This window comes from Bos indicus, chromosome 10, assembly GCF_029378745.1.
Source record: "Bos indicus isolate NIAB-ARS_2022 breed Sahiwal x Tharparkar chromosome 10, NIAB-ARS_B.indTharparkar_mat_pri_1.0, whole genome shotgun sequence".
Taxonomy (NCBI): Eukaryota; Metazoa; Chordata; class Mammalia; order Artiodactyla; family Bovidae; genus Bos; species Bos indicus.
The window spans coordinates 19096522-19111671 of record NC_091769.1 but is presented as its reverse complement, the minus strand read 5'-3'; the positions used below and the strand labels follow the sequence as shown (position 1 = coordinate 19111671).

The following is a 15150-nucleotide window of genomic DNA, read 5'->3' as shown; positions in this document are numbered from 1 at the left end:
ACGGCCACGCCCGCACATACTCGACAGACACAGGGCATCCTAGGGTCCGGTTGCCATGGCGAGCAGGAAGGAGCGCTAGAGCCCAGCCACCCCTCCCGCCCCCGGCCGAACCCGGTCAACTCCATCTCTGATTGGCCGTTGCTTCCTCATTATGCAAATCATTTGCGTAGACCCGGCGGCCAGCTGCCCTTACGTCATCAAACACAGGGGCTGGGGCTCGGGGCTCAGCTCTGGGAGAGCTCGGGCGGGAGCCCAGAGAGCGCCGCGCTGGGACCTCAAGCCAGACCCCAGCGTCCCGCCGCCTCAGCCCGGGCCTGCCCCGCCCCCTGCCCCGCCCCCTTCCAGCCCGCCCCACCCTTTCTACGCCCCTCCACCCGGACCCCGCCCCCTGTGCAGCCTCCCCTCCTGCCCTCGCCGCCTGGGTCCCGCCCCCTCCCCCCCGGCCCTCTCCACCGGTCCAGGGAGGGGACGGCGGGACAGGCGGGACAGGCGGGACCGGCGGGAGGGCGGACCGGGCGGGGATATGGCCGCGGCGCCCGGAGGGTCTGCGCCGCCCGCCGGCCCCGGCCCTCGCCTGGGTTTCAGCACCGCGGACAGCGGCATCGGCATGAGCGGGCTAAACCCGGGTCCTGCCGTGCCCATGAAGGACCACGACGCCATCAAGCTTTTCGTGGGGCAGATCCCGCGGGGCTTGGACGAGCAGGACCTCAAGCCGCTGTTCGAGGAGTTCGGCCGCATCTACGAGCTGACGGTGCTGAAGGACCGGCTCACCGGCCTCCACAAAGGTGCGCGGGGTCAGCCCAGCCCAGCCCTGCCCAGCCCTGCCCAGCCCAGCCCCAATCCGATTAGAGTGAGGCCCAGCCCAAATCCCAGCCTCAACTGCAGCCCCAACCCAAGCCCTGCCTAGAGCCAGTCCAACACCAGTCCAGTACCAGCCCACTTCAGCCCAGTCTTTCTCCCAGATCACAGAACCCTCAACCCAGAATTTTCTGACACCCTCCTTCTGATCATCACTCTGGCCCCCTGGCGTGTTCTCTATTCTAACCTCCAACTCCCTACCCCTCGGCTCTCACACCCTAACAGTCTCCGCCTTTCAGCTGGACTTCCCTCCATCTTTCCCATCAGACAGCCCAAATCCAGGAATTTGGGAAGTTATTCCACCTTCTAAGTCTCTGACACCCTCAGTCTCCCAAACCCTGGACCCAATCATTCCTGTATCACCCCCCCCCAATCTGGTGCCAGCCCATTCAGGGATAACCACATTTACACACATTTTGGACTTGCACTCCTCATTCTTGCCTCTAAGACCTGGCAATATCTGGAGCCTCTTTTTGATTCAGATTGCCAGCCTAAAATCCCACAGACCCAAACTCTCGCCTTCTTCAGAATGCAGGCCCGTCTAAATCACAAAATCCAATTCCCTTCCCAGGAGGCTCTCAGCACCAAATTCCACCTTCTTGCTTAGGAATAGCCCCAGTCTCTCCATTCCCATCCAGAACCCCAACACTATCTTCTTCTGATCTGAGTCCAGGACTCTGACCTCAGCAGGAACTCCAGCCATCTGTGCTCCCTCATCCCCCGCATCTCAGGTGTCCTCTCAGCTGAACCCACACTTCTTTTACTCTCTAATCTCCTCACTCCCGTGCCACATATTTGTCCCTTCCCAATCCTCTTTATGGACTCCCAATCCTCTTTATGGCTTTCCCTTCCTCACAAGCTGGTCCTAGACCAGAACCTGTGGATCAGAGCCTCAGGGTGGGTCAAGTTGAAGAGGCAGAAAGTGGTCTTCTCCCAGCCCCTGTTCAAGAGACAGGCACCATGGTCCTGTCCTGCCACACCTCTTTCTTCCTGTAGGGAGAGGGAGGAGGCTTGTTTACATGCAGAAAAGTCTGTCCAGGCTGGGCTGGAGTAAGATGGCCAGAGTCACATATCATACATAGGCATGGGAAGGAAATTATTTGAGAAGAATCACCTTTTTCTCTCCCCACCTTCACCATGCTGTAGTTTCAGGATTTGTGGAGTAGGGGGGGGTCTCCAACTATCCTCCATGATCTTTCCAGGAGAGAAGTGGTGGGCCCTGGGTAACAGCTAAATGTATTTTCCTAAGGGCTGAGAGCTGGAATCAGGCTGCCACCTTTTCAACTCAAAGGCTTTGGGGAGTTCCTAGGCACACTAATGTAGGAGTTTCAGGAAAATGTCCATAGAGGATCTGGGACCAGATATGTAGCAGTGCATCTTAAACCCTTTGGAGTGGGGTTATTTTTAAAAGGGCATGAAACCACAAGACCATACCACCCAGATCCCTTCTAATGCAGTCCAGTTGCCCAACTGCCCATCCATCCATAGCAACTTATGGTCTTATTTTTTAGACATTTATTTCAGTATGTAAGTACAAGCTGGTCTTTCTGAGCAATCTGTAGTAAAGGAAGTGTATAGATTCTCTTTAATTCTCACTCTTCTCACTCAAACACCATCAGAGTTTCTGAACTGTTCCCTAATCCTTTCTCTCTCTCCACTTAGTTCTAATTCTTCCTGTTTATTTTTTTCCCCATTCATCTGTCCCTCAAGCCATGCTTCTCTGTCTTTTTATCCTTCTGTTCTTCCACTCCCTGTCCACACAGGGCTCCTTTTGGCAGCAAGTAGGCCCTTGAGCCTTTCAGACAGGGCCCCAGCCCTGCTCAGTTCTGACGTCAGCTAATATGGTTTGGTGGTGGAAGATGGAGCAGGGATGTAAGCGGAATCAGGTTTTGGTGATTTTTTCCCCCAAATCAACCCACAACTCTTGAAGGCAAGGTTACTTTGCAAGGTCAATGGGGAGGGTCTCCCAATCAACATATTCTCCACCTTCTCCCCAGCAACAGTGACGTCCAAAAGCCAGAGTGACTCATTTTCTTTTAGATGGCTGAATACTGAAGGGGGCAGCCACAGTATTTCAAAGCCACAGCTTTGAAAACAAGCTCAGCCTAGGAGTTGGAGATTCCAAACCCTGTCCTACCACTGGCATACTTTCTGGGCATCAATTTTCCTATTGATATGATAAGTGGTTGTTCCAGGAGTTCTCTAAGGTCTCTTTAACCCAGTGAATGGCAGATATCTGCCCACCTTAAGAGGACAGCCACATGGATAAAATGTTCCCATTTGCCTTTGAAGTCTGCTGAGGTCTAAGTGGAAAACTGCATCAAGCTCCTAATGGTTTCCCACATCCACTTTCTCTTCCTTTAGTCTTTTTCCTTCCTTTACTCAGAAGGCTCTTCTTGAAAACACAGACCTAATGTCACAACCCTGCTTAAAACCCTTTAGTGGCTCTCTACTGTTCTTAGGACAAAATTCAAAATCCAAACTGAAGTTACAGATGAGCTGATCCCTGCATACCTCTCTGGCCAATCTGCCCCCAGTTACCAACCTTCAACCATACTGGCCTTCCATCTGTTTCCCCAACACACTGAATTCTTTACTCAGTCCTATAGAATATGTAATCGTCCAATAGAATATGTACTATTCTCTCTGCTTGAAATAATCACTACCCTTTCCATCACCTTGTCAACCCCCCTCTGTTATTGAGAGCTCAGTGTGTTCTCTGAGACATTCATTCCTCAATTGTGTGGACTTAGATATGTCTCCCTCATGATCCTTTACATGATTCCCATGAGGGCAGGAAATGTGTCTGTCTTGTTACCACTTTACCTTCAAGCCATCATAATATACCACTATAAGAAGTAAGTATTCAATAAATCTTTTCTGAGTAAGTGAGTGTTCAATGAATGACTTTTGGAACAGAAGAAGTCTTGGCCCTATGCTTCCTAGCAGGCTACAGGTTCTGAGGCTGGACAAACAGTGGGTAGGACTGAACCTTTGGTTCAACTTAGACTCCTTCTCTCCCCTTTAACTACTTATTCTTTTAGAGAAGTCATGTTTGGGGCATAAAAACACTTTAAGAGGCCCTATCCTGTAGTCCTGGGAGGGTTGATGAATCAAGTACTTTGGATAGGACTGGAAGTCCCTAGAAGCTCCTGTCTATAAGATGTCCTTAAACCAGTTCCATCTCCCAAGCTTCAAATCAATCCATTCCTTAGACTCAAACTAGGAGGAGGTATCAGGAAGGAGTTGTGGGGTCCTGGGCTTGGTTCCCAACCTTCTTCCTCCTTTTCTGTCTGCTCCCATCTGAAACTGAGTTGGGAAGGAATTGAGGTTGATTCTTAGAGACTTTAGGAGTATGAATCCAAAAAGGAAGGGGGAGGTTGGGGTTAAAGCTGAAGGCAAAGCCGCTTAGGGAGTTTTAACCCCAACAGGATTTATGGCTGGCGTGGGGAGGGGAGATGTGGGATTGCATGAATATGTGATTGGGTGTGGGTGCACATGTTCCCTAGGCAAAAGGCCAGGAGCGAGTGAGGGAGCCAGAGTCTGTGACACGGGCACATGAAGATCCTCCCTTCAGAGAAGGTGGGAGGCAGAGAAGGCTTCTCAGAAGCAGTACCCTTGTAGAAAGGAGAATGGCCTTGAGTTTGTCAGTGTAATAGGGTCTTTCCAGGAAGAGTATCTGGGGGTTTCAGGAAAACCCCTGAGCCAGCCTCTTCCTCCCCAGGCTGTGCCTTCCTCACCTACTGCGCCCGGGACTCTGCTCTCAAGGCCCAGAGTGCGCTGCACGAGCAGAAGACCCTGCCAGGGGTAAGTCCACCAGGGTTGGGGGGGGGCGGTGGGAACCACTTCTGGCTGGGAACATGCCCTATGTGCTTGCCAAAGCAGCATGTGGTGGCTGGGTTGGGATCAGGAACTAGAAGAAGAGTCATCTTTCTAGCAGAGGACTTACCTGTACCCTTAACAGCTACAGGTTATATGTTATATTCAGTCTTCTGGTCCAAAGAAATGGGCCTGAGACTCTTGGGCCAAGTGTACTATTCCCATCTTTTAGGAAAGTCATTACTCTTGTGAGCTATGCTAGAATTTGTCGATTTGGCTAAAATCATGATGTTAGGTGTCATTTGTCACTGGTGTGAGCATATTTGCAGATACACAGGGGAGAGGCTCTGCTGGGCTGGTATCCCATTTCTTCGAGTTCTGGGGTCCTGGATGATCCTCTTCCTGTAATTCTTTTTGGGTGTCTTGACTCACCAATATTGCTTTCCTTCCACACCTCCAAACACTTAGATCAAGGTTAAAAGAGATCTCATTCTACAGGCAGCTGGGCCAGTGCACATCAGTGGCACTTGATATGGCCTTGGCTGATGGCTAATCGCTAGACAGAAGACAAAGCAGGACCTACTGCTGAAGGAAGAAAGTGGCAATCGTTAGGGACTAGTGTTCCTAACACTTGGGGAACTAGGGTTCACCAGGAGCAAGTCATACTACACAGTTTCATTTTCTCTTGTCCAAGGAGTGACATGTCTAGAGCAAGAATGCTGTTGTCCTGGGCAGGCCAAGCCTGGGAATATATCCAATTCCAGGCCTCAGGATTAATAGGGTCCTGAGCCTACCAGAAAGAGACTTGGATGGTATAGGGACATAAAATATATTATGGCATGATAATTTGAAGAATCAGGGATATTTAGCTGGACAGGGTTTAGTGAGGGCTACAATAGGGAGACATCATAACATAATAATTACAAATACTAGTTTTTGAGTCTCATAGACTGGAGTTGAATCCCAGCTCTGCCATTTAGCATTTCTGTATCTTCAGATACATTACTTAGACATTCAAGCTTCAATTCCTCACCTATAGGGAGTGGGTAATACTAATGCTTAGCTCACTGGACTATTGGGGGGATTAACTGAGGCTTAGCAAGTACCTGGTATAGAGTAAGATCTCAATACATATTACTGCTGGGGTGGGTACCCACCTTCAGATCCTGAAGAAGGATTTGGTCTTCTATGGGTATCCCCATAGGGCAGGACCAGGATCAGTGGGGTATAAAAAACAGCCACATTAATTTCAGCTCAGTATAAAGAATTCATTTCTCATCATCAGAGCCCTCCAGCAATAAAACAAACTTCAGGGAATTCTCTGGTGGTCTAATGGTTAGGACTCCACCCTCACTGCTTGAGGTCCCAGGTTCAAGCCCTGGTTAAGGAACTAAAACCCTCCAAGCCGCATAGTGCAATCAAAATATGAAAATTAAAATGAAATTACATTTTTAAAAAAAGACAAGCTTTACTTAGAGCTGATCAAGCTGTTAATGGGGTGTCAGGTCCTAGAACCAATCCTTGTAATTGAAGGAACTTGAGCCTGGGTCTTGAAGGCTCAGTGTCAAGTAACACCAATGTGGGCTTCCTGGATGACTCAGTGGTAAAGAACCACCCTGCAATGCAGGAGACCCGGGTTCAGTCCCTGGGTAGAGAATATCCCCTGGAGAAGGAAATGGCAACCCACTCCAGTATTCTTGCCTGGAGAATCCCATGGACAGAGAAGCCTGGCGGGGTACAGTCCATGGGGTCGCTAAGAGTCAGACAAGACTGAGCAACTAAATCCACCACTGCCACCGCAACACCAACTTATCACCCTCACCAATCCTCTGTAGGCAGGCTCTGGAGCTAGACAGACCTGGGTGTCAATCCAGGACCTACCACTCACTAACTCTATGACCTTGGGCAAGTCTTTACCGCTCTAAGCCTAGGCTTTCCTCCTCTGTGAAATTGAGCTTGTAGGGCTGTGATAATAATTAAATAAACTAAGTCATATAAAGTGCTTAACACAAATCTTGGCAGACAGTAGGTATTCAGTACAGGTTAGCTGATGGTAGTAGTAGTAACAGCAGCATTACTAGGAGTGATAGTAGAAGTCATTATGCATCCACCCTTGGGAGTAAATGACTTCTGTCGCTAGAATTAAGAGTCAGGGAGACAAGTGATAAGACTCCATATATGGCAAACATCATGGTAAAGGTGCAGAGACAACAGGAACAGATGGGTGTGAAATGGGGCTGGGAGTGTAGAGGAGGGTCCCCACATGAGCACGGGCCAGACTGGAGAGAAGATCCACAGAGGGCTATGGTTGAAGGGGAAACTTTGAATCCCACGGTGAAGGGTTTGGACTTTATCCTGAAAGCTAACAGAAGACACTGAAAAAACTAAGATGAAATCTGGGAGAACAAATCCCCCGCAGGGACTTCCCTGATGGCCCAGTGGCTACGACTCTGTGCTCCCAATGCAGGGGATCCAGCAGAGGAGCGTATAAGGAAGATATGGCACATATATACAATGGCATATTACTCAGCCATTAAAAAGAATGAAATAATGCCATTTGCAGCAACATGGATGGACCTAGAGAGTGTCACACTGAGTGAAGTAAGTTAGAGAAAGAGGAATATCATATGACATCCCTTATATGTGGAATCTAACAAGAAATGATATAAATGAACCTACAAAATAGAGACTCACGAATTGAGAAAATGAACTTACGGTTGCCTGGGGAAAGGGATAGCTAGGACACACTACTATATTCAAAATGGATAATCAATAAGGATCTATTGTATAGCGAAAAAGAACACAAAAATCCACAGGGTATCTGGGTTTGATCCCTGGTCAGGGAACTACAGGGCTTCCCAGGTGGCACTAGTGGTAAAGAACCCACCTGTCAGTACGGGAGCTGTCGGACACTCTGGTTCTGTCCCTGGGTTGGGAAGATCCCCTGGAGGAAGGGCTGGCAACCCACTCCAGTATTCTTGCCTGGAGAACTGAATAGACAGAGGAGTCTGGTGGGCTATGGTCCATAGGATCACAAAGAGTCGGACACGACTAAAGCAACTCAGCATGCACATGCGTGCAGGGAACTAGATTCTGAATGCGACAACTAAGAGTCTGTATGCTGCAACTAAAGATCCCACATGCAGCTAAAACCTGGTGCAGCCAAATAAACAAATAATAAAGAAAAAAATCCCCTCCTCAACCAGCCACAGGGCTCCACAAGTGAAGGGGTACCTGGTGGACTCTATCGGGCTGAGGGCACCTGAGATCAGGACAGTGAAGCGCTATACTACTAGGGTTATTTCTGGGAAGGAAAAGAAATAATAACTAACATGTATTGATAGCGACAGTGTTCCTAGCACTTGACATGTTCAAAGTCATTTAATCCTCTATGAAGAAGGTATTGTTATGGCATTCACATTTTATAGATGAGGAAATTGAGTCATGGAGAACAAGTGACTTGCCCAAGGTCGGGTAGTTACTGATGGGAAGATCAGGGCTTTGAGCCTAGGTAGTCAGGCTCCAGAACTCATTCACTTAGCCACTGCACTGTTACCTGAGCCAGGCTGGTGGCAGACAGGGGACAAAGGTTCTAGAGCAGATGATGACTGGGTACACCTGGCCCCTCTGACCCTGTCATCCTCAGGCTTCCAATATGGCCTGACTTCCTCTGATACTGCCAGGATTGGCTTGGTTCACCCTCCTCAGCTTAACAAAGTGAAAATTAATATTTAATTATTCTCCTAAATGAAAATCAATGGCCTTGTTGGCTAGCCCCAGCATTGGCCGAGCCATCCATCTTTCCTCTGGGCCTGCCAGGGGCAGCAGCAGCTTTAGTCACCTGGCCTTGGGCCCACCAGCATGGAGGGGGAAGGTGCCCAGCTCCCTGTAGGCTCAGGGTCCTGGGCACACTGCCACCTGCTGGAGAAGCACAGATAAGACTTCAATCTGGACTCCTACTGGAGACACACTGTCACTGTGGGGTTAAGAAAAGCTGGGTCAAATTCAAAGAGAAAGCCTGAACCCCTAGGAGAAATTTCATGGTGTCTGCCCAGCTGGTACCTCCCCCACCCCTCTCTACCAGCTCCGTGCTAATTTCTATCACCTATTAAAGCTTGGCTCCCAAATCAGGACTCCCTCCAGACCTCAGTGGTTGTCCCAGCTTCTGCAGCCTCTTCCCCAGGAAGCTGGAGTGGCTTCTTTCAGCCTCACTTCAGGCTCCGGAATCCACCTGGAGAAAGTGAGGCCCGACCTTGGCCCTGCCTTCCAGGATTCAGAAGGTGCCCCCTCCCTCGCTTGTCTCTCCTCATGCTCATGATCTCCTTTTCCCTGGGCATCCACCCCTTCAAACACTGAGTACACTTGCTTTTGCAGGTGTGTCCTGCGTGAAAGAGCTTGAGTGAAAAAGGCAAACGGGGGCTGCAGTCTAGCCATGCTCTGTTGACCCAGCCATGCTCATGATCATAGGACTGTGTCAGCCCCATTCTGCCTAATTTGTCCACAGTATCTAATTTGCCTGTCTGTATCTCACACAGATGCACTGAATGTGCTAGCACCTGCTCATTGCGTGAGCTGGCACCTTTGCCTTCAAGGAGCTTCCAGCCCAGAAATAACCCACTGCACCTCAGTGGGGTTTACCTCTGGGCACATAAAAGAGGCATCAGGAGTGGAGAGGGTGGAGATGCTATCTGAGCTGAATCATGATCATCATGTTTGAGGGCCTAGAAACCTAAAAGACAAAGGCTACTTCTGGAATCTTGGGAACATTGTGAGAACTGGCAGGGAAGGTGTCCAGTGGAGATGGCTAAGGCTCCAGCTGAATGGAGAGGATCACATGTACAGGACAACAGGGGACGCAGGACTAACAGGTTTGGGCTCCCAGTCTTAGGATCTCGGGCTTTATTGGAGGCTTACAATGGGGAGCTGTGGGTGCATTTGGCGCAGGGAAGAGAGAGGGACCGGTATTAAAAGATCACTCTGGATATGGAGTGAGGCTGGCATGGAGAGGAAGCACTGTGGGAGGCAGGTGACCCTCTGGACACAGTTACTTGAGTGCAGGTGAATATGACACTGGCGTGGAGCTGGGATTGAGGCAGGGATGGAGAGGAGAGGATGGATTTGTCATCTGTACAGACCCTAGAACGAATGGGACTCGGGAGTGGACTGAATTAGAGGAAGGGGGTGAGGCAGAACAAAGTGCTGACCGTGGTGGTTTCCTTTTTATCTGCTCAGCTCTCTCTTGCACCCATGACACCTCTCTTAGACCCACCAGGAGCCCCGTCTTTGGGGAGGTTACAATAAACAGTCTTCCCACAGTGAGGGGAAGGGGCTGAGGGTATCATGAGTGCCAAGTGGAGGGAATAGTTAGCATCGGACAGAAGAGTCTGAAGAAGGAGATGCAGAGTCCAAAGGCAGGAACTGTAAGCAAGCTAAGCAGGGAGGAGTAAGGTGTGGCCTTCCTTGCTGCTCACAGAGGCAGAAGGATCAGGACCCAGCGTGTGTCTGTGCTGCTGCTGACCTTCTCCATTCCATGGCCTGGAGTGGGTTGTTCTCTCCTTTTTCTGACATACTCTCCCTTGACTTCCCCTCCAGAGCTAGGTCCTGAAGCAGACGTAGGCCTGGACTTGGGAAACTCAGGGGAACAAGTGTTCAGCCAAGGGCAAGAGCTCCCCTGAGGTCCCATGACAAGTGCTTGACCAAGGAGGCAATGCCTTCTTTCTTCAAAGGGGAATCGTGGGTACTTCACCCCACTCCCACATCCCTCCCCTGGCTGTGGAAGGAATGAAGCAGGTAGGGTTGCCCAGGTAACTCATGTGGGCATCTCTCTTTCTCCTCCAGTCACAGACAACATACCCAAATACTGGATGCCCTCCCCAACCACTTCCCAGTGGAGACTGAAGGTCAGAGCCTAGGGGAGCATTCCTTTTCCCAACTCAGTCATCACCATCTTGGGCTCCTGCCCTGCACCTCCTACCTGCCAAACTACCAACTTCCCCAACACCTAAGCCAGAAACCTGTCAGTCAGAATTTCCTCCTCTCCCTCATTCCCCATATTCAATACAACTTTAGTCCAGTTCATTCTTCCTCAATATCTCTTGAATCTGTCCATTTCCTTCTGCCCTGATCCAGGTCACCCTCAACCCTTACCTGTATCACTGATCTTCCTGCCTCTAATTTTTCCCTTTCCAATCCTTACTCTGCATAATGACAGTTCATGGGATCCTTCATAAGACAGATTCTTCCCCTACTTCCCTAGATCTCTGCTGCCTTTGAAATACAACAAACTTCCTCATCATAGTTTTCACAACCTGCCCTGATCTGGCTTCTGACTTTTCAATTTCATATCCTTCCATTTAAAACACAAACACAAACAAAAAACGTATAACATCTGGTGCATCTACTAAGATCTAGCTTTTGTCACTTTCACCACACCCCTTCAAAGTAGGATCATGAATCCCCTTTTACTAATGTGGCTACTGAGGCTCAGAGACCTTTTAGTAAACTGTACTGATGAAGCCAGGATCTAAATCCACATCTATCTGACTGGGAGAAATTTGTACTACCCTAGCCCCCTAGTGGCTCAGCTGGTAAAGAATACTCCTGCGATGCAGGAGACCTGGGTTCAATCCCTGGGTTAGGAAGATCCCCTGAAGAAGGGAAAGGCTACCCACTCCAGTATTCTGGCCTGGAGAATTCCATGGACTATATAGTCCATGGGGTCGCAAAGAGTCAGACACAACTGAGCGACTTTCATCATCATCATCATCATCATCAGAGCACTCACTGGCTATGGGTGCCTTGCTTCACGCATCAAGCTTGCTTTGGTCATCTATTTTACATATAGTAATATTCTCTCAATTCATCTTCCCACCAGGGAAGCCCAAGAATACTCCAGTATTCTGGCCTGGAGAATTCCATGGACTGTATAGTCCATGGGGTCACAAACAGTTGGACACGACTGAGCAACTTTCCCTCACTAGCCCCCTCAATGTCAGGCGCCTACCTGAAAACCCTTACTCTTTCAGACTTTCGTCTCCCTGTCCATACCCCAGCCATCTGGAATGTTCAGCCTCCAGCCCTGCCCCTCCCACGATGGCCCAGTGACCCCAGTGCTGCAAGACCCAGCTCAAACTCTGCCTGCTCCACAAAGCCATCCCTGAGCCAGCCTCTCCAGCTGGAGTCAGCCTCTCCCACAGCACTTCACCTTGCACTCCTCCCCTGGTCCTGGCCCCTCTGTTCCTCATTTGTGTTCATGCCTTCAGAACAGAGTTGAGCAACTTGAGGGAAAATCATGGACTTCAATGTCAGACAGACCAGGGGGCAAATCCCAGCTCAAGCACCATGTCATCTCAGACAAGTGATTTAGCCTCCCCCAAAGGCAATGGCACCCTACTCCAGTACTCTTGCTTGGAAAATCCCATGGATGGAGGAGCCTGGAAGGCTGTAGTCCATGGGGTCGCTGAGGGTCAGACACGACTGAGTGACTTCACTTTCACTTTTCACTTTTATGCATTGGAGAAGGAAATGGCAACCCACTCCAGTGTTCTTGCCTGGAGAATCCCAGGGACGGGGGAGCCTGGTGGGCTGCCATCTATGGGGTTGCACAGAGTCGAACACGACTGAAGCGACTTAGCGCAGCAGCAGCAGCAGCAGCAGCCTCAACTTTCTCATCTGTACTATGGGAACAACAACATTCTCTTGTAGAGTGTTTGGAAGGAATTTAGAGACAGTGTATATACAGTGCCCCAGGAAGGGCCTGGCACATAGTGGGCTCTTGGGAAATGGTGACATTATTTTACCCTTTAAGGACAGGGTCCCAGGGTCATTGCTGTCTCTCCTGAAGGGCCCAGCTCAGGGCTCTTCAGAGTTCTGGGAATACTGACAACATGGCTGAGTGGTGGAAAGTCTAGGTGCCCACCCTCTGAGACCTGGACTCTGCCAGGTCCACGTGGGATGTTTATGTACCACCTAATGCCCACTCTCCATCAAAGAGTGGTGCAGTGGGGGCTGGGGGAAGGGACATCCTCCAGAGCCCCAATGAGCTCCATCTCCCCAGAAACCCAGCCGGGGAGGCAGCTGCCATGGAAACTGCTGTCACATGTGCTCATCACTCTAGGCTCCAGAGAGAAATTCTTAGAATCTATTTAAGAACTAATAAAATAATGATGGTCTTGCTCACCATCACTGGCCCCCACCCCAGGCTTCTCCCCTGCTGCCACACTCCCCCCTCCCTTTCCTATGCTCCCTTCCTGACCCCTATCCCCTCAATTCCTTCTCATCTCCACCAGTATTTCTTTCCTTGCCCCTTTGCAGGTCCGTTTTACTCTCTTATCATTTCTGTCTTCCTGTGTCTCTTCATCTCTCCCTGTGTCTCTGCTCTCCATGGCTCTGTCTCTTGGTCTCTCCTCCACAGTCACAGGTGGCCATGTCCAGGGAGGGGTCCTGTCCTCCCGGTCCCTGGTCCAGGCCAGTCCAGACCTGTCCAGCTCACCCTGATCTGCTTGGATTGATCTGTCATCCCCTCTAGACTGAAGCCTGTGTCCTGTCGGTGTCTCGGCCCCCATCCACAACCTGGTCCTCTGCAGGTGCTCCACCACCAGTGGGCGGGTGTGTCAGAGCGCATAAGAACCTGAGTCCTGGGAGGGAGGGGGATTGTGCTGGTTCAGGCTTGGCCTGTTTTCCTTTCCTTTTTTTTTTTAAAGCCCTCCCCACTCCCCCTCCTCCAAATTTGATCCAAAGGAAATTGCTCAACTGTGACTGCCAGGGCGTTACCATGGTTACTGGGTAGCACTTGTGGCTATGGTAACAGGAAGCTGCCCGTTGTCTCGGCAACAAGCACACTGGTAGAGGATGGAGTGGCCCCTGATTGGTGCAGAAGCATTGCATTTCCTGAGGGGAGGGGGTCAGATCATCACCTTCTCAGGCCAGATGGGCATCAGTACCCCTTCCTCCACGAACAGGAAGGCTGCGGTTCATTCCTCCCAGCACTCAGCTGTCTGCCCCCCAACAATAATTCCTCACGTCCTACGCACCCAGCTCCTGGCAGTTTACAAAGACCTTTTGCGTCCCCATTATCTCATGTGATCCCCACAACACCCATGAGAGGAAGGTGAGATGGGGATTCAATCATGAATTCTCTCAGGGTGGTTGGGGGATGGGAGTGGGTGGGGTGTATATCGAAATCACCTGGGAGCGTTTACCAATGAATGATACAGTTCCCCCAACTTGAGAGTCTGATATGGTTCCCGGGTGATTCATATCTACCCCTGATCAGGGAACCCCTGAATTAGAAGGTGAAATCGGTTGGTGGGGGAAGGGAGGGAGGAAGGAGCCAAGCTGCTTTCCAGGTTTACAGCTTGGATGACTGGAAGGATCAGGTCTGGGCAAAGAGATGAGCTCTGGTTTGGGTGTGTTCAGTGGAAGGTACCAGTGGACTTTCTAGTCGGGGTGTCCAGCAAGCAGCTGGCCACAAGGGGCTCAAGCTCAGGCAGGAGGTCCAGGCTGGAGACGCAGAGCTCTGAGTCAGCCCTGTGGGGACAGGAGCAGAGGCTGTGGGTGTGGATGAGACTCTTCAGGGTGAAAGGGAAGAGTGGGGTGAGTGGGGCCGAGGATAGTACCCTGGAGAACTCCAGCATCCTCAGGGTAGAGGGTGCCCAGCGAGAGGACTGGGAGGGTGAGTGTAGACTATAGTGACGTAGAAACTTGGGGGAGGTTTTTCTCGTTTGACAAGTTGAATCCAAGCGAGGATGGCTTACTCTAAGTCATACAACCACTAAACGGCAGAGTTGGGGGTAGACAACACTAAATCTTGATTCCCAGATTGTTTAAATGACACATAGAAATTATATTCTCAGTCTTAGACACAAAACACAAATCTGCAGTATCAGTTCTACCCTGCTACCCAATTCCTCTCACCCAGAGGAAGTCCAGGAGCCAGAGGGGCAGGCCTCACATGGTCTGTGCACAGAGCCCAAGGCAGGAGAATCTCTTTAGCCTCCACATTCCCTCCTTTACTTGCCCTGAGCTTCGTATGGCCTAATCCTCAGGCTTTAGCACCTTCTAAAGTCCTGCATTTAAGGGAGGAATCTTGGAGAAAATCTATAATTCCTGTGTGAGAGTGGTGGGGTATAGAGTGGTGGAGTGAGGGCTTAGATCCTGAGAAGTCCAGGGATGGAGAAGGCGGGGCCCCAGGACCAGGCGGTCGTGCTGATGGGGTGTGTTGGTCCGATGTCTTTCAGATGAATCGTCCTATCCAAGTGAAGCCGGCTGCCAGTGAGGGCCGAGGAGGTAACTTGCCTGCCTGACAAATCTCAGGGTATTATCCATGGCGGGGATGGTGGGCCCACTCCTGAAGTCAGGATTACCCATGTTTTATTACTAGAGCCCCCCTCCGCCTGCCTTGGATAAGGGGAACAAGTAGGGAGGGACCAGATTGCTCAGCCCCAGAAACAACTCAGCCATCCCAGATCAGAC

The 15150-nt window shown here is 50.5% G+C and overlaps 1 protein-coding gene across 7 annotated transcripts in view; it reads left to right on the top strand.

The window, feature by feature from the left end:
* The first annotated feature begins 394 nt into the window (after window positions 1-394).
* The window catches only part of CELF6 (CUGBP Elav-like family member 6), a 30005-nt gene continuing 15249 nt past the window's right edge, over window positions 395-15150 (top strand). For 2 of the 7 annotated variants that reach the window (XM_070797031.1, XM_019968233.2), the window contains exons 1-3: window positions 452-785; window positions 4583-4665; window positions 14916-14964. In XM_070797031.1, the coding sequence (XP_070653132.1) occupies window positions 524-785; window positions 4583-4665; window positions 14916-14964 (394 nt within the window). In that variant the 5' untranslated portion in view covers window positions 452-523. Of the gene's footprint in view, window positions 786-4582; window positions 4666-13619; window positions 13787-14915; window positions 14965-15150 lie in introns of those variants that run through there. The other 5 variants (XM_070797032.1, XM_070797030.1, XM_070797029.1 and 2 more) reach the window with 5 other exon arrangements.